Raw genomic sequence first — 22,438 nt, forward strand, 5'->3', positions numbered from 1 at the left:
GGTCCTAGAGTTATGTATATGTATCAGGCTGCTCTAGAGTGTTAGGTCAGTGGCAGGTCCTAGAGTTATGTATCAGGCTGCTCTAGAGTGTTAGGTCGGTGGCAGGTCCTAGAGAGTTATGTATCAGGCTGCTCTAGAGTGTTAGGTCAGTGGCAGGTCCTAGAGTTATGTATATGTATCAGGCTGCTCTAGAGTGTTAGGGTGGCAGGTCCTAGAGTTAGGTATCAGGCTGCTCTAGAGTGTTAGGTCAGTGGCAGGTCCTAGAGTTATGTATCAGGCTGCTCTAGAGTGTTAGGTCAGTGGCAGGTCCTAGAGTTATGTATATGTATCAGGCTGCTCTAGAGTGTTAGGTCAGTGGCAGGTCCTAGAGTTATGTATATGTATCAGGCTGCTCTAGAGTGTTAGGTCAGTGGCAGGTCCTAGAGTTATGTATATGTATCAGGCTGCTCTAGAGTGTTAGGAGTGTTAGGTCAGTGGCAGGTCCTAGAGTTATGTATCAGGCTGCTCTAGAGTGTTAGGTCAGTGGCAGGTCCTAGAGTTATGTATCAGGCTGCTCTAGAGTGTTAGGTCGGTGGCAGGTCCTAGAGTTATGCTGCTCTAGAGTGTTAGGTCGGTGGCAGGTCCTAGAGTTATGTATCAGGCTGCTCTAGAGTGTTAGGTCGGTGGCAGGTCCTAGAGTTATGCTGCTCTAGAGTGTTAGGTCGGTGGCAGGTCCTAGAGTTATGTATCAGGTCCTAGAGTTAGGTCAGTATGTAGTTATGTATCAGGCTGCTCTAGAGTGTTAGGTCAGTGGCAGGTCCTAGAGTTATGTATATGTATCAGGCTGCTCTAGAGTGTTAGGTCGGTGGCAGGTCCTAGAGTTATGTATATGTATCAGGCTGCTCTAGACTGTTAGGTCAGTGGCAGGTCCTAGAGTTATGTATATGTATCAGGCTGCTCTAGAGTGTTAGGTCAGTGGCAGGTCCTAGAGTTATGTATATGTATCAGGCTGCTCTAGAGTGTTAGGTCAGTGGCAGGTCCTAGAGTTATGTATCAGGCTGCTCTAGAGTGTTAGGTTGGTGGCAGGTCCTAGAGTTATGTATATGTATCAGGCTGCTCTAGAGTGTTAGGTCAGTGGCAGGTCCTAGAGTTATGTATATGTATCAGGCTGCTCTAGAGTGTTAGGTCAGTGGCAGGTCCTAGAGTTATGTTATGTATCAGGCTGCTCTAGAGTGTTAGGTCAGTGGCAGGTCCTAGAGTTATGTATCAGGCTGCTCTAGAGTGTTAGGTTGGTGGCAGGTCCTAGAGTTATGTATATGTATCAGGCTGCTCTAGAGTGTTAGGTCAGTGGCAGGTCCTAGAGTTATGTATATGTATCAGGCTGCTCTAGAGTGTTAGGTCAGTGGCAGGTCCTAGAGTTATGTATATGTATCAGGCTGCTCTAGAGTGTTAGGTCGGTGGCAGGTCCTAGAGTTATGTATCAGGCTGCTCTAGAGTGTTAGGTCAGTGGCAGGTCCTAGAGTTATGTATCAGGCTGCTCTAGACTGAGGTTATCCTAGAGTTATGTATCAGGCTGCTCTAGAGTGTTAGGTCAGTGGCAGGTCCTAGAGTTATGTATCAGGCTGCTCTAGACTGTTAGGTTGGTGGCAGATCCTAGAGTTATGTATCAGGCTGCTCTAGAGTGTTAGGTCAGTGGCAGGTCCTAGAGTTATGTATCAGGCTGCTCTAGAGTGTTAGGTCAGTGGCAGGTCCTAGAGTTAGTAGTTATGTATCAGGCTGCTCTAGAGTGTTAGGTCGGTGGCAGTTATGTGCCTAGAGTTAGTTATGTATCAGGCTGCTCTAGACTGTTAGGTCGGTGGCAGGTCCTAGAGTTATGTATCTGGCTGCTCTAGACTGTTAGGTCGGTGGCAGGTCCTAGAGTTATGTATATGTATCAGGCTGCTCTAGAGTGTTAGGTCAGTGGCAGGTCCTAGAGTTATGTATATGTATCAGGCTGCTCTAGAGTGTTAGGTCAGTGGCAGGTCCTAGAGTTATGTATATGTATCAGGCTGCTCTAGAGTGTTAGGTCGGTGGCAGGTCCTAGAGTTATGTATATGTATCAGGCTGCTCTAGAGTGTTAGGTCAGTGGCAGGTCCTAGAGTTATGTATATGTATCAGGCTGCTCTAGAGTGTTAGGTCAGTGGCAGGTCCTAGAGTTATGTATATGTATCAGGCTGCTCTAGAGTGTTAGGTCAGTGGCAGGTCCTAGAGTTATGTATCAGGCTGCTCTAGACTGTTAGGTCGGTGGCAGGTCCTAGAGTTATGTATATGTATCAGGCTGCTCTAGAGTGTTAGGTCAGTGGCAGGTCCTAGAGTTATGTATCAGGCTGCTCTAGAGTGTTAGGTCAGTGGCAGGTCCTAGAGTTATGTATATGTATCAGGCTGCTCTAGAGTGTTAGGTCAGTGGCAGGTCCTAGAGTTATGTATATGTATCAGGCTGCTCTAGAGTGTTAGGTCAGTGGCAGGTCCTAGAGTTATGTATATGTATCAGGCTGCTCTAGAGTGTTAGGTCAGTGGCAGGTCCTAGAGTTATGTATATGTATCAGGCTGCTCTAGAGTGTTAGGTCGGTGGCAGGTCCTAGAGTTATGTATCAGGCTGCTCTAGAGTGTTAGGTCAGTGGCAGGTCCTAGAGTTATGTATCAGGCTGCTCTAGAGTGTTAGGTCGGTGGCAGGTCCTAGAGTTATGTATCAGGCTGCTCTAGAGTGTTAGGTCAGTGGCAGGTCCTAGAGTTATGTATCAGGCTGCTCTAGAGTGTTAGGTCAGTGGCAGGTCCTAGAGTTATGTATATGTATCAGGCTGCTCTAGAGTGTTAGGTCAGTGGCAGGTCCTAGAGTATGTATATGTATCAGGCTGCTTAGAGTGTTAGGTATGTGGCATCCTAGAGTTATGTATCAGGCTGCTCTAGAGTGTTAGGTCAGTGGCAGGTCCTAGAGTTATGTATCAGGCTGCTCTAGAGTGTTAGGTCAGTGGCAGGTCCTAGAGTTAGTTATGTATCAGGCTGCTCTAGAGTGTTAGGTCAGTGGCAGGTCCTAGAGTTATGTATATGTATCAGGCTGCTCTAGAGTGTTAGGTCAGTGGCAGGTCCTAGAGTTATGTATCAGGCTGCTCTAGAGTGTTAGGTCAGTGGCAGGTCCTAGAGTTATGTATCAGGCTGCTCTATGTAGGTCAGTGGCAGGTCAGGCTGCTCTAGAGTGTTAGGTCGGTGGCAGGTCCTAGAGTTATGTATATGTATCAGGCTGCTCTAGACTGTTAGGTCAGTGGCAGGTCCTAGAGTTATGTATATGTATCAGGCTGCTCTAGAGTGTTAGGTCAGTGGCAGGTCCTAGAGTTATGTATCAGGCTGCTCTAGAGTGTTAGGTCAGTGGCAGGTCCTAGAGTTAGTTATGTATCAGGCTGCTCTAGAGTGTTAGGTCAGTGGCAGGTCCTAGAGTTATGTATATGTATCAGGCTGCTCTAGAGTGTTAGGTCAGTGGCAGGTCCTAGAGTTATGTATATGTATCAGGCTGCTCTAGAGTGTTAGGTCAGTGGCAGGTCCTAGAGTTATGTATCAGGCTGCTCTAGAGTGTTAGGTCGGTGGCAGGTCCTAGAGTTATGTATCAGGCTGCTCTAGAGTGTTAGGTCAGTGGCAGGTCCTAGAGTTATGTATCAGGCTGCTCTAGAGTGTTAGGTCGGTGGCAGGTCCTAGAGTTATGCTGCTCTAGAGTGTTAGGTCGGTGGCAGGTCCTAGAGTTATGTATCAGGCTGCAGGTCTAGAGTATATGCTGCTCTAGAGTGTTAGGTCGGTGGCAGGTCCTAGAGAGTTATGTATCAGGCTGCTCTAGAGTGTTAGGTCAGTGGCAGGTCCTAGAGTTATGTATCAGGCTGCTCTAGAGTGTTAGGTCAGTGGCAGGTCCTAGAGTTATGTATATGTATCAGGCTGCTCTAGAGTGTTAGGTCAGTGGCAGGTCCTAGAGTTATGTATATGTATCAGGCTGCTCTAGAGTGTTAGGTCAGTGGCAGGTCCTAGAGTTATGTATATGTATCAGGCTGCTCTAGAGTGTTAGGTCAGTGGCAGGTCCTAGAGTTATGTATATGTATCAGGCTGCTCTAGAGTGTTAGGTCAGTGGCAGGTCCTAGAGTTATGTATCAGGCTGCTCTAGAGTGTTAGGTCAGTGGCAGGTCCTAGAGTTATGTATATGTATCAGGCTGCTCTAGAGTGTTAGGTCAGTGGCAGGTCCTAGAGTTATGTATATGTATCAGGCTGCTCTAGAGTGTTAGGTCAGTGGCAGGTCCTAGAGTTATGTATATGTATCAGGCTGCTCTAGAGTGTTAGGTCAGTGGCAGGTCCTAGAGTTATGTATCAGGCTGCTCTAGAGTGTTAGGTTGGTGGCAGGTCCTAGAGTTATGTATATGTATCAGGCTGCTCTAGAGTGTTAGGTCAGTGGCAGGTCCTAGAGTTATGTATATGTATCAGGCTGCTCTAGAGTGTTAGGTCAGTGGCAGGTCCTAGAGTTATGTATATGTATCAGGCTGCTCTAGAGTGTTAGGTCGGTGGCAGGTCCTAGAGTTATGTATCAGGCTGCTCTAGAGTGTTAGGTCAGTGGCAGGTCCTAGAGTTATGTATCAGGCTGCTCTAGACTGTTAGGTCGGTGGCAGATCCTAGAGTTATGTATCAGGCTGCTCTAGAGTGTTAGGTCAGTGGCAGGTCCTAGAGTTATGTATCAGGCTGCTCTAGACTGTTAGGTTGGTGGCAGATCCTAGAGTTATGTATCAGGCTGCTCTAGAGTGTTAGGTCAGTGGCAGGTCCTAGAGTTATGTTTATGTATCAGGCTGCTCTAGAGTGTTAGGTCAGTGGCAGGTCCTAGAGTTATGTATCAGGCTGCTCTAGAGTGTTAGGTCAGTGGCAGGTCCTAGTTAGTTATCAGGCTGCTCTAGAGTGTTATGGCAGGTCCTAGAGTTATGTATCAGGCTGCTCTAGAGTGTTAGGTGTGGCAGGTCCTGGCTGCTCTAGAGTGTTAGGTCGGTGGCAGGTCCTAGAGTTATGTATATGTATCAGGCTGCTCTAGAGTGTTAGGTCAGTGGCAGGTCCTAGAGTTATGTATATGTATCAGGCTGCTCTAGAGTGTTAGGTCGGTGGCAGGTCCTAGAGTTATGTATATGTATCAGGCTGCTCTAGACTGTTAGGTCAGTGGCAGGTCCTAGAGTTATGTATATGTATCAGGCTGCTCTAGAGTGTTAGGTCAGTGGCAGGTCCTAGAGTTATGTATATGTATCAGGCTGCTCTAGAGTGTTAGGTCAGTGGCAGGTCCTAGAGTATATGTATCAGGCTGCTCTAGACTGTTAGGTCGGTGGCAGGTCCTAGAGTTATGTGTATCAGGCTGCTCTAGAGTGTTAGGTCAGTGGCAGGTCCTAGAGTTATGTATATGTATCAGGCTGCTCTAGAGTGTTAGGTCAGTGGCAGGTCCTAGAGTTATGTATCAGGCTGCTCTAGAGTGTTAGGTCAGTGGCAGGTCCTAGAGTTATGTATATGTATCAGGCTGCTCTAGAGTGTTAGGTCAGTGGCAGGTCCTAGAGTTATGTATCAGGCTGCTCTAGAGTGTTAGGTCAGTGGCAGGTCCTAGAGTTATGTATATGTATCAGGCTGCTCTAGAGTGTTAGGTCAGTGGCAGGTCCTAGAGTTATGTATATGTATCAGGCTGCTCTAGAGTGTTAGGTCAGTGGCAGGTCCTAGAGTTATGTATATGTATCAGGCTGCTCTAGAGTGTTAGGTCAGTGGCAGGTCCTAGAGTTATGTATATGTATCAGGCTGCTCTAGAGTGTTAGGTCGGTGGCAGGTCCTAGAGTTATGTATCAGGCTGCTCTAGAGTGTTAGGTCAGTGGCAGGTCCTAGAGTTATGTATATGTATCAGGCTGCTCTAGACTGTTAGAGTGTTAGGTCGGTGGCAGGTCCTAGAGTTATGTATATGTATCAGGCTGCTCTAGAGTGTTAGGTCAGTGGCAGGTCCTAGAGTTATGTATATGTATCAGGCTGCTCTAGAGTGTTAGGTCAGTGGCAGGTCCTAGAGTTATGTATATGTATCAGGCTGCTCTAGAGTGTTAGGTCGGTGGCAGGTCCTAGAGTTATGTATCAGGCTGCTCTAGAGTGTTAGGTCAGTGGCAGGTCCTAGAGTTATGTATCAGGCTGCTCTAGAGTGTTAGGTCAGTGGCAGGTCCTAGAGTTATGTATCAGGCTGCTCTAGAGTGTTAGGTGTGGCAGGTCCTAGAGTATATGTATCAGGCTGCTCTAGAGTGTTAGGTCAGTGGCAGGTCCTAGAGTTATGTATCAGGCTGCTCTAGAGTGTTAGGTCGGTGGCAGGTCCTAGAGTTATGTATATGTATCAGGCTGCTCTAGAGTGTTAGGTCAGTGGCAGGTCCTAGAGTTATGTATATGTATCAGGCTGCTCTAGAGTGTTAGGTCAGTGGCAGGTCCTAGAGTTATGTATATGTATCAGGCTGCTCTAGAGTGTTAGGTCAGTGGCAGGTCCTAGAGTTATGTATCAGGCTGCTCTAGAGGTCCTGTTAGCTGTCTAGAGTGTTAGGTCGGTGGCAGGTCCTAGAGTTATGTATCAGGCTGCTCTAGAGTGTTAGGTCAGTGGCAGGTCCTAGAGTTATGTATCAGGCTGCTCTAGAGTGTTAGGTCAGTGGCAGGTCCTAGAGTTATGTATATGTATCAGGCTGCTCTAGAGTGTTAGGTCGGTGGCAGGTCCTAGAGTTATGTATATGTATCAGGCTGCTCTAGAGTGTTAGGTCAGTGGCAGGTCCTAGAGTTATGTATATGTATCAGGCTGCTCTAGAGTGTTAGGTCAGTGGCAGGTCCTAGAGTTATGTTATGTATCAGGCTGCTCTAGAGTGTTAGGTCAGTGGCAGGTCCTAGAGTTATGTATCAGGCTGCTCTCTGTTAGGTGTGGCAGGTCCTAGAGTTATGTATATGTATCAGGCTGCTCTAGAGTGTTAGGTCAGTGGCAGGTCCTAGAGTTATGTATATGTATCAGGCTGCTCTAGAGTGTTAGGTCGGTGGCAGGTCCTAGAGTTATGTATCAGGCTGCTCTAGAGTGTTAGGTCAGTGGCAGGTCCTAGAGTTATGTATCAGGCTGCTCTAGAGTGTTAGGTCAGTGGCAGGTCCTAGAGTTATGTATATGTATCAGGCTGCTCTAGAGTGTTAGGTCAGTGGCAGGTCCTAGAGTTATGTATCAGGCTGCTCTAGAGTGTTAGGTCAGTGGCAGGTCCTAGAGTTATGTATCAGGCTGCTCTAGAGTGTTAGGTCAGTGGCAGGTCCTAGAGTTATGTATATGTATCTGCTGCTCTAGAGTGTTAGGTCGGTGGCAGGTCCTAGAGTTATGTATCAGGCTGCTCTAGAGTGTTAGGTCAGTGGCAGGTCCTAGAGTTATGTATATGTATCAGGCTGCTCTAGAGTGTTAGGTCAGTGGCAGGTCCTAGAGTTATGTATATGTATCAGGCTGCTCTAGAGTGTTAGGTAGTGGCAGGTCCTAGAGTTATGTATCAGGCTGCTCTAGAGTGTTAGGTCCTAGAGTGGCAGGTCCTAGAGTTATATGTATCAGGCTGCTCTAGAGTGTTAGGTCAGTGGCAGGTCCTAGAGTTATGTTATGTATCAGGCTGCTCTAGAGTGTTAGGTCAGTGGCAGGTCCTAGAGTTATGTATATGTATCAGGCTGCTCTAGAGTGTTAGGTCAGTGGCAGGTCCTAGAGTTATGTATATGTATCAGGCTGCTCTAGAGTGTTAGGTCAGTGGCAGGTCCTAGAGTTATGTATCAGGCTGCTCTAGAGTGTTAGGTCAGTGGCAGGTCCTAGAGTTATGTATCAGGCTGCTCTAGACTGTTAGGTCGGTGGCAGGTCCTAGAGTTATGTATCAGGCTGCTCTAGAGTGTTAGGTCAGTGGCAGGTCCTAGAGTTATGTATCAGGCTGCTCTAGAGTGTTAGGTCGGTGGCAGGTCCTAGAGTTATGTATCAGGCTGCTCTAGAGTGTTAGGTCAGTGGCAGGTCCTAGAGTTATGTATCAGGCTGCTCTAGACTGTTAGGTCGGTGGCAGGTCCTAGAGTTATGTATCTGGCTGCTCTAGACTGTTAGGTCGGTGGCAGGTCCTAGAGTTATGTATATGTATCAGGCTGCTCTAGAGTGTTAGGTCAGTGGCAGGTCCTAGAGTTATGTATATGTATCAGGCTGCTCTAGAGTGTTAGGTCAGTGGCAGGTCCTAGAGTTATGTATATGTATCAGGCTGCTCTAGAGTGTTAGGTCAGTGGCAGGTCCTAGAGTTATGTATATGTATCAGGCTGCTCTAGAGTGTTAGGTCAGTGGCAGGTCCTAGAGTTATGTATATGTATCAGGCTGCTCTAGAGTGTTAGGTCAGTGGCAGGTCCTAGAGTTATGTATCAGGCTGCTCTAGAGTGTTAGGTCAGTGGCAGGTCCTAGAGTTATGTATATGTATCAGGCTGCTCTAGAGTGTTAGGTCAGTGGCAGGTCCTAGAGTTATGTATATGTATCAGGCTGCTCTAGAGTGTTAGGTCAGTGGCAGGTCCTAGAGTTATGTATATGTATCAGGCTGCTCTAGAGTGTTAGGTCAGTGGCAGGTCCTAGAGTTATGTATATGTATCAGGCTGCTCTAGAGTGTTAGGTCAGTGGCAGGTCCTAGAGTTATGTATCAGGCTGCTCTAGACTGTTAGGTCGGTGGCAGGTCCTAGAGTTATGTATATGTATCAGGCTGCTCTAGAGTGTTAGGTCAGTGGCAGGTCCTAGAGTTATGTATCAGGCTGCTCTAGAGTGTTAGGTCAGTGGCAGGTCCTAGAGTTATGTATATGTATCAGGCTGCTCTAGAGTGTTAGGTCAGTGGCAGGTCCTAGAGTTATGTATATGTATCAGGCTGCTCTAGAGTGTTAGGTCAGTGGCAGGTCCTAGAGTTATGTATATGTATCAGGCTGCTCTAGAGTGTTAGGGTCAGGTGGCAGGTCCTAGAGTTAGGTCAGTGGCAGGTCCTAGAGTTATGTATCAGGCTGCTCTAGAGTGTTAGGTCGGTGGCAGGTCCTAGAGTTATGTATATGTATCAGGCTGCTCTAGAGTGTTAGGTCAGTGGCAGGTCCTAGAGTTATGTATGTATCAGGCTGCTCTAGAGTGTTAGGTCAGTGGCAGGTCCTAGAGTTATGTATATGTATCAGGCTGCTCTAGAGTGTTAGGTCAGTGGCAGGTCCTAGAGTTATGTATCAGGCTGCTCTAGAGTGTTAGTTATGTATCAGGCTGCTCTAGAGTGTTAGGTCGGTGGCAGGTCCTAGTTATGTTATGTATCAGGCTGCTCTAGAGTGTTAGGTCAGTGGCAGGTCCTAGAGTTATGTATCAGGCTGCTCTAGAGTGTTAGGTCAGTGGCAGGTCCTAGAGTTATGTATATGTATCAGGCTGCTCTAGAGTGTTAGGTCAGTGGCAGGTCCTAGAGTTATGTATATGTATCAGGCTGCTCTAGAGTGTTAGGTCAGTGGCAGGTCCTAGAGTTATGTATATGTATCAGGCTGCTCTAGAGTGTTAGGTCAGTGGCAGGTCCTAGAGTTATGTATATGTATCAGGCTGCTCTAGAGTGTTAGGTCAGTGGCAGGTCCTAGAGTTATGTATCAGGCTGCTCTAGTCTGTTAGGTCAGTGGCAGGTCCTAGAGTTATGTATATGTATCAGGCTGCTCTAGAGTGTTAGGTCAGTGGCAGGTCCTAGAGTTATGTATCAGGCTGCTCTAGAGTGTTAGGTCAGTGGCAGGTCCTAGAGTTATGTATCAGGCTGCTCCGGTGGCAGGTCCTAGAGTTATGTATATGTATCAGGCTGCTCTAGAGTGTTAGGTCAGTGGCAGGTCCTAGAGTTATGTATATGTATCAGGCTGCTCTAGAGTGTTAGGTCAGTGGCAGGTCCTAGAGTTATGTATCAGGCTGCTCTAGAGTGTTAGGTCAGTGGCAGGTCCTAGAGTTATGTTATGTATCAGGCTGCTCTAGAGTGTTAGGTCAGTGGCAGGTCCTAGAGTTATATATGTATCAGGCTGCTCTAGAGTGTTAGGTCAGTGGCAGGTCCTAGAGTTATGTATCAGGCTGCTCTAGAGTGTTAGGTCTAGAGTGTTAGGTGGCAGGTCCTAGAGTTATGTATATGTATCAGGCTGCTCTAGAGTGTTAGGTCAGTGGCAGGTCCTAGAGTTATGTATATGTATCAGGCTGCTCTAGAGTGTTAGGTCAGTGGCAGGTCCTAGAGTTATGTATCAGGCTGCTCTAGAGTGTTAGGTCGGTGGCAGGTCCTAGAGTTATGTTATGTATCAGGCTGCTCTAGAGTGTTAGGTCAGTGGCAGGTCCTAGAGTTATGTATCAGGCTGCTCTAGAGTGTTAGGTCGGTGGCAGGTCCTAGAGTGTTAGGTCGGTGGCAGGTCCTAGAGTTATGTATCAGGCTGCTCTAGAGTGTTAGGTCAGTGGCAGGTCCTAGAGTTATGTATATGTATCAGGCTGCTCTAGAGTGTTAGGTCAGTGGCAGGTCCTAGAGTTATGTATATGTATCAGGCTGCTCTAGAGTGTTAGGTCAGTGGCAGGTCCTAGAGTTATGTATATGTATCAGGCTGCTCTAGAGTGTTAGGTCAGTGGCAGGTCCTAGAGTTATGTATATGTATCAGGCTGCTCTAGACTGTTAGGTCAGTGGCAGGTCCTAGAGTTATGTATATGTATCAGGCTGCTCTAGAGTGTTAGGTCAGTGGCAGGTCCTAGAGTTATGTATCAGGCTGCTCTAGACTGTAGGTCAGTGGCAGGTCCTAGAGTTATGTATATGTATCAGGCTGCTCTAGAGTGTTAGGTCAGTGGCAGGTCCTAGAGTTATGTATATGTATCAGGCTGCTCTAGAGTGTTAGGTCAGTGGCAGGTCCTAGAGTTATGTATATGTATCAGGCTGCTCTAGAGTGTTAGGTCGGTGGCAGGTCCTAGAGTTATGTATCAGGCTGCTCTAGAGTGTTAGGTCAGTGGCAGGTCCTAGAGTTATGTATCAGGCTGCTCTAGACTGTTAGGTTGGTGGCAGATCCTAGAGTTATGTATCAGGCTGCTCTAGAGTGTTAGGTCAGTGGCAGGTCCTAGAGTTATGTATCAGGCTGCTCTAGAGTGTTAGGTCAGTGGCAGGTCCTAGAGTTATGTATATGTATCAGGCTGCTCTAGAGTGTTAGGTCAGTGGCAGGTCCTAGAGTTATGTATCAGGCTGCTCTAGAGTGTTAGGTCAGTGGCAGGTCCTAGAGTTATGTATCAGGCTGCTCTAGAGTGTTAGGTCGGTGGCAGGTCCTAGAGTTATGTATCAGGCTGCTCTAGAGTGTTAGGTCAGTGGCAGGTCCTAGAGTTATGTATATGTATCAGGCTGCTCTAGAGTGTTAGGTCAGTGGCAGGTCCTAGAGTTATGTATATGTATCAGGCTGCTCTAGAGTGTTAGGTCAGTGGCAGGTCCTAGAGTTATGTATCAGGCTGCTCTAGACTGTTAGGTCAGTGGCAGGTCCTAGAGTTATGTATATGTATCAGGCTGCTCTAGAGTGTTAGGTCAGTGGCAGGTCCTAGAGTTATGTATATGTATCAGGCTGCTCTAGAGTGTTAGGTCAGTGGCAGGTCCTAGAGTTAGTATATGTATCAGGCTGCTCTAGACTGTTAGGTCAGTGGCAGGTCCTAGAGTTATGTATATGTATCAGGCTGCTCTAGAGTGTTAGGTCAGTGGCAGGTCCTAGAGTTATGTATCAGGCTGCTCTAGACTGTTAGGTCAGTGGCAGGTCCTAGAGTTATGTATATGTATCAGGCTGCTCTAGAGTGTTAGGTCAGTGGCAGGTCCTAGAGTTATGTATATGTATCAGGCTGCTCTAGAGTGTTAGGTCAGTGGCAGGTCCTAGAGTTATGTATCAGGCTGCTCTAGAGTGTTAGGTCGGTGGCAGGTCCTAGAGTTATGTATATGTATCAGGCTGCTCTAGAGTGTTAGGTCAGTGGCAGGTCCTAGAGTTATGTATATGTATCAGGCTGCTCTAGAGTGTTAGGTCAGTGGCAGGTCCTAGAGTTATGTATCAGGCTGCTCTAGACTGTTAGGTCGGTGGCAGGTCCTAGAGTTATGTATCAGGCTGCTCTAGACTGTTAGGTCGGTGGCAGGTCCTAGAGTTATGTATCAGGCTGCTCTAGAGTGTTAGGTCAGTGGCAGGTCCTAGAGTTATGTATCAGGCTGCTCTAGAGTGTTAGGTCGGTGGCAGGTCCTAGAGTTATGCTGCTCTAGAGTGTTAGGTCGGTGGCAGGTCCTAGAGTTATGTATATGTATCAGGCTGCTCTAGAGTGTTAGGTCAGTGGCAGGTCCTAGAGTTATGTATCAGGCTGCTCTAGAGTGTTAGGTCAGTGGCAGGTCCTAGAGTTATGTATATGTATCAGGCTGCTCTAGAGTGTTAGGTCAGTGGCAGGTCCTAGAGTTATGTATATGTATCAGGCTGCTCTAGAGTGTTAGGTCAGTGGCAGGTCCTAGAGTTATGTATCAGGCTGCTCTAGAGTGTTAGGTCAGTGGCAGGTCCTAGAGTTATGTATATGTATCAGGCTGCTCTAGAGTGTTAGGTCGGTGGCAGGTCCTAGAGTTATGTATATGTATCAGGCTGCTCTAGAGTGTTAGGTCAGTGGCAGGTCCTAGAGTTATGTATATGTATCAGGCTGCTCTAGAGTGTTAGGTCAGTGGCAGGTCCTAGAGTTATGTATCAGGCTGCTCTAGAGTGTTAGGTCAGTGGCAGGTCCTAGAGTTATGTATCAGGCTGCTCTAGAGTGTTAGGTCAGTGGCAGGTCCTAGAGTTATGTATCAGGCTGCTCTAGAGTGTTAGGTCAGTGGCAGGTCCTAGAGTTATGTATCAGGCTGCTCTAGACTGTTAGGTTGGTGGCAGATCCTAGAGTTATGTATCAGGCTGCTCTAGAGTGTTGTTAGGTCTAGAGTTATGTATCAGGCTGCTCAGGTCGGTGGCAGGTCCTAGAGTTATGTATATGTATCAGGCTGCTCTAGAGTGTTAGGTCAGTGGCAGGTCCTAGAGTTATGTTATGTATCAGGCTGCTCTAGACTGTTAGGTCAGTGGCAGGTCCTAGAGTTATGTATATGTATCAGGCTGCTCTAGAGTGTTAGGTCAGTGGCAGGTCCTAGAGTTATGTATATGTATCAGGCTGCTCTAGAGTGTTAGGTCAGTGGCAGGTCCTAGAGTTATGTATATGTATCAGGCTGCTCTAGAGTGTTAGGTCAGTGGCAGGTCCTAGAGTTATGTATATGTATCAGGCTGCTCTAGAGTGTTAGGTCAGTGGCAGGTCCTAGAGTTATGTATCAGGCTGCTCTAGAGTGTTAGGTCAGTGGCAGGTCCTAGAGTTATGTATATGTATCAGGCTGCTCTAGAGTGTTAGGTCAGTGGCAGGTCCTAGAGTTATGTATATGTATCAGGCTGCTCTAGGTGTTAGGTCCTAGAGTGGCAGGCTGCTCTAGAGTGTTAGGTCGGTGGCAGGTAGATATGTATCAGGCTGCTCTAGAGTGTTAGGTCGGTGGCAGGTCCTAGAGTTATGTATCAGGCTGCTCTAGAGTGTTAGGTGTGGCAGGTCCTAGAGTTATGTATCAGGCTGCTCTAGAGTGTTAGGTCGGTGGCAGGTCCTAGAGTTATGTATATGTATCAGGCTGCTCTAGACTGTTAGGTCAGTGGCAGGTCCTAGAGTTATGTATATGTATCAGGCTGCTCTAGAGTGTTAGGTCAGTGGCAGGTCCTAGAGTTATGTATCAGGCTGCTCTAGAGTGTTAGGTCAGTGGCAGGTCCTAGAGTTATGTATCAGGCTGCTCTAGAGTGTTAGGTCGGTGGCAGGTCCTAGAGTTATGTATATGTATCAGGCTGCTCTAGAGTGTTAGGTCAGTGGCAGGTCCTAGAGTTATGTATCAGGCTGCTCTAGACTGTTAGGTCAGTGGCAGGTCCTAGAGTTATGTATATGTATCAGGCTGCTCTAGAGTGTTAGGTCAGTGGCAGGTCCTAGAGTTATGTATATGTATCAGGCTGCTCTAGAGTGTTAGGTCAGTGGCAGGTCCTAGAGTTATGTATATGTATCAGGCTGCTCTAGAGTGTTAGGTCAGTGGCAGGTCCTAGAGTTATGTATCAGGCTGCTCTAGAGTGTTAGGTCGGTGGCAGGTCCTAGAGTTATGTTATGTATCAGGCTGCTCTAGAGTGTTAGGTCAGTGGCAGGTCCTAGAGTTATGTTATGTATCAGGCTGCTCTAGAGTGTTAGGTCAGTGGCAGGTCCTAGAGTTATGTTCAGGCTGCTCTAGAGTGTTAGGTCAGTGGCAGGTCCTAGAGTTATGTATATGTATCAGGCTGCTCTAGAGTGTTAGGTCAGTGGCAGGTCCTAGAGTTATGTATATGTATCAGGCTGCTCTAGAGTGTTAGGTCAGGTCCTAGAGTTATGTATCAGGCTGCCTAGAGTTAGGTCGGTGGCAGGTCCTAGAGTTATGTATCAGGCTGCTCTAGAGTGTTAGGTCAGTGGCAGGTCCTAGAGTTATGTATCAGGCTGCTCTAGAGTGTTAGGTCAGTGGCAGGTCCTAGAGTTATGTATCAGGCTGCTCTAGAGTGTTAGGTCAGTGGCAGGTCCTAGAGTTATGTATATGTATCAGGCTGCTCTAGAGTGTTAGGTCGGTGGCAGGTCCTAGAGTTATGTATATGTATCAGGCTGCTCTAGACTGTTAGGTCAGTGGCAGGTCCTAGAGTTATGTATATGTATCAGGCTGCTCTAGAGTGTTAGGTCAGTGGCAGGTCCTAGAGTTATGTATCAGGCTGCTCTAGAGTGTTAGGTCAGTGGCAGGTCCTAGAGTTATGTATATGTATCAGGCTGCTCTAGAGTGTTAGGTCAGTGGCAGGTCCTAGAGTTATGTATATGTATCAGGCTGCTAGAGTGTTAGGTCAGTGGCAGGTCCTAGAGTTAGAGTGTTAGGTCAGGTGGCAGGTCCTAGAGTTATGTATATGTATCAGGCTGCTCTAGAGTGTTAGGTCAGTGGCAGGTCCTAGAGTTATGTATATGTATCAGGCTGCTCTAGAGTGTTAGGTCAGTGGCAGGTCCTAGAGTTATGTATATGTATCAGGCTGCTCTAGAGTGTTAGGTCAGTGGCAGGTCCTAGAGTTATGTATCAGGCTGCTCTAGAGTGTTAGGTCAGTGGCAGGTCCTAGAGTTATGTATCAGGCTGCTCTAGACAGTGTTAGGTCGGTGGCAGGTCCTAGAGTTATGTATATGTATCAGGCTGCTCTAGAGTGTTAGGTCAGTGGCAGGTCCTAGAGCTAGAGTGTTAGGTCAGTGGCAGGTCCTAGAGTTATGTATATGTATCAGGCTGCTCTAGAGTGTTAGGTCAGTGGCAGGTCCTAGAGTTATGTATATGTATCAGGCTGCTCTAGAGTGTTAGGTCAGTGGCAGGTCCTAGAGTTATGTATCAGGCTGCTCTAGAGTGTTAGGTCGGTGGCAGGTCCTAGAGTTATGTATCAGGCTGCTCTAGAGTGTTAGGTCGGTGGCAGGTCCTAGAGTTATGTATATGTATCAGGCTGCTCTAGAGTGTTAGGTCAGTGGCAGGTCCTAGAGTTATGTATATGTATCAGGCTGCTCTAGAGTGTTAGGTCAGTGGCAGGTCCTAGAGTTATGTATATGTATCAGGCTGCTCTAGAGTGTTAGGTCAGTGGCAGGTCCTAGAGTTATGTATATGTATCAGGCTGCTCTAGAGTGTTAGGTCAGTGGCAGGTCCTAGAGTTATGTATCAGGCTGCTCTAGAGTGTTAGGTCAGTGGCAGGTCCTAGAGTTATGTATATGTATCAGGCTGCTCTAGAGTGTTAGGTCAGTGGCAGGTCCTAGAGTTAGTATCAGGCTGCTCTAGAGTGTTAGGTGTATCAGAGTTATGTATCAGGCTCTAGAGTGTTAGGTCGGTGGCAGGTCCTAGAGTTATGTATCAGGCTGCTCTAGAGTGTTAGGTCGGTGGCAGGTCCTAGAGTTATGTATCAGGCTGCTCTAGACTGTTAGGTCAGTGGCAGGTCCTAGAGTTATGTATATGTATCAGGCTGCTCTAGAGTGTTAGGTCAGTGGCAGGTCCTAGAGAGTTATGTATCAGGCTGCTCTAGAGTGTTAGGTCAGTGGCAGGTCCTAGAGTTATGTTATGTATCAGGCTGCTCTAGAGTGTTAGGTCAGTGGCAGGTCCTAGAGTTATGTATCAGGCTGCTCTAGAGTGTTAGGTCGGTGGCAGGTCCTAGAGTTATGTATATGTATCAGGCTGCTCTAGAGTGTTAGGTCAGTGGCAGGTCCTAGAGTTATGTATCAGGCTGCTCTAGAGTGTTAGGTCAGTGGCAGGTCCTAGAGTTAGATGTTATGTATCAGGCTGCTCTAGAGGCTGCTCTGTTAGGTCAGTGGCAGGTCCTAGAGTTATGTATCAGGCTGCTCTAGACTGTTAGGTCAGTGGCAGGTCCTAGAGTTATGTATATGTATCAGGCTGCTCTAGAGTGTTAGGTCAGTGGCAGGTCCTAGAGTTAGTTATGTATCAGGCTGCTCTAGAGTGTTAGGGTCAGGTGGCAGGCTCCTAGAGTTATGTATAGTTATGTATCAGGCTGCTCTAGACTGTTAGGTCGGTGTCCTAGAGTTATGTATCAGGCTGCTCTAGACTGTTGGTCAGTGGCAGGTCCTAGAGTTATGTTATGTATCAGGCTGCTCTAGAGTGTTAGGTCAGTGGCAGGTCCTAGAGTTATGTATATGTATCAGGCTGCTCTAGAGTGTTAGGTCAGTGGCAGATCCTAGAGTTATGTATCAGGCTGCTCTAGACTGTTAGGTCAGTGGCAGGTCCTAGAGTTATGTATATGTATCAGGCTGCTCTAGACTGTTAGGTCAGTGGCAGGTCCTAGAGTTATGTATATGTATCAGGCTGCTCTAGAGTGTTAGGTCAGTGGCAGGTCCTAGAGTTATGTATATGTATCAGGCTGCTCTAGAGTGTTAGGTCAGTGGCAGGTCCTAGAGTTATGTATCAGGCTGCTCTAGAGTGTTAGGTCAGTGGCAGGTCCTAGAGTTATGTATATGTATCAGGCTGCTCTAGACTGTTAGGTCGGTGGCAGGTCCTAGTTATGTATATGTATCAGGCTGCTCTAGAGTGTTAGGTCGGTGGCAGGTCCTAGAGTTATGTATATGTATCAGGCTGCTCTAGAGTGTTAGGTCAGTGGCAGGTCCTAGAGTTATGTATCAGGCTGCTCTAGACTGTTAGGTCAGTGGCAGGTCCTAGAGTTATGTATATGTATCAGGCTGCTCTAGAGTGTTAGGTCAGTGGCAGGTCCTAGAGTTATGTATATGTATCAGGCTGCTCTAGAGTGTTAGGTCGGTGGCAGGTCCTAGAGTTATGTATCAGGCTGCTCTAGAGTGTTAGGTCAGTGGCAGGTCCTAGAGTTATGTATCAGGCTGCTCTAGAGTGTTAGGTCGGTGGCAGGTCCTAGAGTTATGTATCAGGCTGCTCTAGAGTGTTAGGTCAGTGGCAGGTCCTAGAGTTATGTATCAGGCTGCTCTAGAGTGTTAGGTCAGTGGCAGGTCCTAGAGTTATGTATCAGGCTGCTCTAGAGTGTTAGGTGGCAGGTCCTGTTATGTATCAGGCTCTCTAGAGTGTTAGGTAGTGGCAGGTAGTTATGTATCAGGCTGCTCTAGAGTGTTAGGTCGGTGGCAGGTCCTAGAGTTATGTTATGTATCAGGCTGCTCTAGAGTGTTAGGTCGGTGGCAGGTCCTAGAGTTATGTATATGTATCAGGCTGCTCTAGAGTGTTAGGTCAGTGGCAGGTCCTAGAGTTATGTATATGTATCAGGCTGCTCTAGAGTGTTAGGTCAGTGGCAGGTCCTAGAGTTATGTATATGTATCAGGCTGCTCTAGAGTGTTAGGTCAGTGGCAGGTCCTAGAGTTATGTATATGTATCAGGCTGTTAGGTCAGTGGCAGGTCTAGAGTTATGTCAGGCTGCTCTAGAGGTTAGGTCAGTGGCAGGTCCTAGAGTTAGTATATGTATCAGGCTGCTCTAGACTGTTAGGTCAGTGGCAGGTCCTAGAGTTATGTATATGTATCAGGCTGCTCTAGAGTGTTAGGTCAGTGGCAGGTCCTAGAGTTATGTTATGTATCAGGCTGCTCTAGAGTGTTAGGTCAGTGGCAGGTCCTAGAGTTATGTATATGTATCAGGCTGCTCTAGAGTGTTAGGTCAGTGGCAGGTCCTAGAGTTATGTATATGTATCAGGCTGCTCTAGAGTGTTAGGTCAGTGGCAGGTCCTAGAGTTATGTATATGTATCAGGCTGCTCTAGAGTGTTAGGTCGGTGGCAGGTCCTAGAGTTATGTATCAGGCTGCTCTAGAGTGTTAGGTCAGTGGCAGGTCCTAGAGTTATGTATCAGGCTGCTCTAGAGTGTTAGGTCAGTGGCAGGTCCTAGAGTTATGTATATGTATCAGGCTGCTCTAGAGTGTTAGGTCAGTGGCAGGTCCTAGAGTTATGTATATGTATCAGGCTGCTCTAGACTGTTAGGTCAGTGGCAGGTCCTAGAGTTATTATGTATCAGGCTGCTCTAGAGTGTTAGGTCAGTGGCAGGTCCTAGAGTTATGTATCAGGCTGCTCTAGAGTGTTAGGTCAGTGGCAGGTCCTAGAGTTATGTATATGTATCAGGCTGCTCTAGAGTGTTAGGTCAGTGGCAGGTCCTAGAGTTATGTATATGTATCAGGCTGCTCTAGAGTGTTAGGTCGGTGGCAGGTCCTAGAGTTATGTATATGTATCAGGCTGCTCTAGACTGTTAGGTCGGTGGCAGGTCCTAGAGTTATGTATCAGGCTGCTCTAGAGTGTTAGGTCAGTGGCAGGTCCTAGAGTTATGTATCAGGCTGCTCTAGAGTGTTAGGTCAGTGGCAGGTCCTAGAGTTATGTATATGTATCAGGCTGCTCTAGAGTGTTAGGTCAGTGGCAGGTCCTAGAGTTATGTATCAGGCTGCTCTAGAGTGTTAGGTCAGTGGCAGGTCCTAGAGTTATGTATCAGGCTGCTCTAGACTGTTAGGTCAGTGGCAGGTCCTAGAGTTATGTATATGTATCAGGCTGCTCTAGAGTGTTAGGTCAGTGGCAGGTCCTAGAGTTATGTATATGTATCAGGCTGCTCTAGAGTGTTAGGTCGGTGGCAGGTCCTAGAGTTATGTAGATGTATCTGGCTGCTCTAGACTGTTAGGTCGGTGGCAGATCCTAGAGTTATGTATCAGGCTGCTCTAGAGTGTTAGGTCAGTGGCAGGTCCTAGAGTTATGTATATGTATCAGGCTGCTCTAGAGTGTTAGGTCGGTGGCAGGTCCTAGAGTTATGTATATGTATCAGGCTGCTGAAGAGTGTTAGGTCAGTGGCAGGTCCTAGAGTTATGTATCAGGCTGCTCTAGACTGTTAGGTCAGTGGCAGGTCCTAGAGTTATGTATATGTATCAGGCTGCTCTAGAGTGTTAGGTCGGTGGCAGGTCCTAGAGTTATGTATATGTATCAGGCTGCTCTAGAGTGAGGTGTTAGGTCCTAGAGTTATGTATGTATCAGGCTGCTCTAGAGTGTTAGGTCAGTGGCAGATCCTAGAGTTATGTATCAGGCTGCTCTAGACTGTTAGGTCGGTGGCAGGTCCTAGAGTTATGTATCAGGCTGCTCTAGACTGTTAGGTCAGTGGCAGGTCCTAGAGTTATGTATATGTATCAGGCTGCTCTAGAGTGTTAGGTCAGTGGCAGGTCCTAGAGTTATGTATCAGGCTGCTCTAGAGTGTTAGGTCGGTGGCAGGTCCTAGAGTTAGTCTAGAACATTGCTCCACTCCACATCCTGTCTATGGTCTTACCCACCTGGTGAATGTGTTTGTTCGGCTGCAGGAGGAAGTGAAAGACCAGGAGGTCCCAGCAGGAAAAGAGGGAGAACACAGAAAGGAAGAAGAGCTCAACGAGGAAGAGAACTACGAGGAAGAGGTGGGGGTTGGACAGGACAAGCGGCCCAATCGAAGGGAGATGTGAGATGAATAGAGACATTGACCAATGAGAGTGCCTTTCCCCATCACTGGGAGCCAATCAGATCTCTCTAAGTCACCCACTTGGCATTCCATTCTGTGTTGGACTGGAACTGATGAACTTCTGAACATAATTATTGTACTGGAACTGGGAATACAATCTATAAGTCTGTCAGTCCATCCAGTGACATCAGACAGACATGAGAAGGTCATGTTACTGTATGCTATTTGTTTGTGCCCAGATTGGAGGTTTGTCTATTTGACTGTCAGGCTTTAGTTTTTATCACAGTTGTATTTACTGTTTCGTTTTTTTACAGCAAATTCCTCTCAATGTATGTTTAGTAGGACCTGCTTTCCAATCTTCTGTTTATTTATTATAGATATGATGATCGTTATGGGTGGAGTTGAAAATGTTTTTTCCAACGTTCTCAAAGCTCTATGAAAGTAATTGTCATTACTGCAGGAGAAACCTACACGATCATTGATGCCAATAATAGTAAAAAAACAACAAAAAAACATCTTCATTCTTCTGTTTGCTTGTCTACATTGCTTGTCTACGTTACTGGCTAAGCATTGCCAGTAAATCACAAAGTCCTTTCATAGTTTCTCTGATCATCTTAGTTTGAACCCCGGACTGTTGACATGGATCTAAATCACAAATATCCACTTGACCTTTCACCCCTATCCGTTAGCACTAATTGTACAATGTATAGAAATACATCCACCTGCCTCGATGTTTATTTGGTAACAAGAAAAAGATAATGTGGTTGAATATGCATCAAGGCGTCTCCTAGACCAGGTATTCTCAAACTGGGTTACGTTCAACGCCGTCGGGGGATACGCCAAATACATTTGATTTATTTTTTCACATATTCAAACGATCCATTTTATATTTTCCAATGGGATTGTACATTTGGGTGAGGTTTTCTCACCTGAGTAGCCTCGGTTTCCTGCCCTATTTTTTTTTTAACCATCTAGTGTAGAGAGAAATATCAACACAATGTCATATACCGGTAACCTAGTCAAATCATTAACCTTCAATCACATTAACTGTTATCCAATCACATTAACTGTTATCCAATCACATTAACTGTTATCCAATCACATTAACTGTTATCCAATCACATTAACTTTTATCCAAACACATTAACTGTTACTCTCTCGCGGGAATTCCGCTAACGGTCCATATGTAGCCAAACGTAGCTGCTGCTCATTCTGTTTGCTCGAAAATGGTTTTTAAAAAAAGTAAGGCCCGCGTCCATAGAAACCCATACCAGCCCTGCTGGGAGTACTGCTAATACCAGCCCTGCTGGGAGTACTGCTAATACCAGCCCTGCTGGGAGTACTGCTAATACCAGCCCTGCTGGGAGTACTGCTAACACCAGCCCTGCTGGGAGTACTGCTAACACCAGCCCTGCTGGGAGTACTGCTAACACCAGCCCTGCTGGGAGTAATACCAGCCCTGCTGGAGAACTGCTAACACCACCAGCCCTGCTGGGAGTACTGCTAATACCAGCCCTGCTGGGAGTACTGCTAATACCAGCCCTGCTGGGAGAACTGCTAATACCAGCCCTGCTGGGAGTACTGCTAATACCAGCCCTGCTGGGAGAACTGCTAATACCAGCCCTGCTGGGAGTACTGCTAATACCAGCCCTGCTGGGAGTACTGCTAATACCAGCCCTGCTGGGAGTACTGCTAATAACGCTGTTAAGACACTGATGCCCTTTGCAACTACGTACCTACGTGGAGAGTGGATTCTCGGCCCTCACTAGCATGAAAACTAAATACAGGCACAGACTGTTTGGAAAATGATTTAAGACTGAGACTCGCTCCAATACAACCCAACATTGCAAAGTTATGTGCATCCTTTCAAGCACACCCTTCTCAATAACCTGCAGTGAGTTATTCACAAGTTTTGATGAACAAATAAGGTTTTATATGTAAGATGGTTACATAAAGAGCAAAATGATTGATTATTATTTGTGCTCTGGTCCTTTAAGAGCTCTTCCCATGAGCTGGGTTGTGACAAAAACCTCACACTCGTTCTTTAATAAATGTATCATATAGTGTTTGGCAGGCTTACAATGATGAAGAAGAAACAACATTTGAGTGGGCTGACCCTGGTATGCAGCTGAAGGTTGAATGTTTGAAGGGGTACGGGACTAAAACACGCTGTCCTAGAGGATGGTGTCTGAGGAATAAACATAGTGAGTAAACATGTTGAGTCGTGCTGAGCAGCTACAGAGAGGGGAAATGATACGGTCCATCTCACAGGAAATCAAACTGCTCTGAAGAGAACCACATTAAATAAGAGAAGTGAGAGCGAGAGAGAAAAGGAAGAGGAAAATACTTGAAACACACATTTCACCTCTCTCCCACCTTTACCCCAAGGCCCAAG

General features: G+C 46.8%; 1 protein-coding gene across 1 annotated transcript in view; it reads left to right on the plus strand.

Annotated features, from left to right (window-relative positions):
* The window catches only part of LOC115127108 (Golgi integral membrane protein 4-like), an 80,209-nt gene extending 59,651 nt beyond the window's left edge, over positions 1–20,558 (plus strand). The window contains exon 17 of the mRNA XM_065024975.1: positions 19,910–20,558. Coding sequence (XP_064881047.1) covers positions 19,910–20,047 — 138 coding nt within the window. The 3' untranslated portion in view covers positions 20,048–20,558. The remainder of the gene's footprint in view (positions 1–19,909) is intronic.
* The last annotated feature ends 1,880 nt before the right edge of the window (positions 20,559–22,438 follow it).

The sequence above is a fragment of the Oncorhynchus nerka genome, linkage group LG11 (genome assembly GCF_034236695.1).
Source record: "Oncorhynchus nerka isolate Pitt River linkage group LG11, Oner_Uvic_2.0, whole genome shotgun sequence".
Classification (NCBI taxonomy): domain Eukaryota; kingdom Metazoa; phylum Chordata; class Actinopteri; order Salmoniformes; family Salmonidae; genus Oncorhynchus; species Oncorhynchus nerka.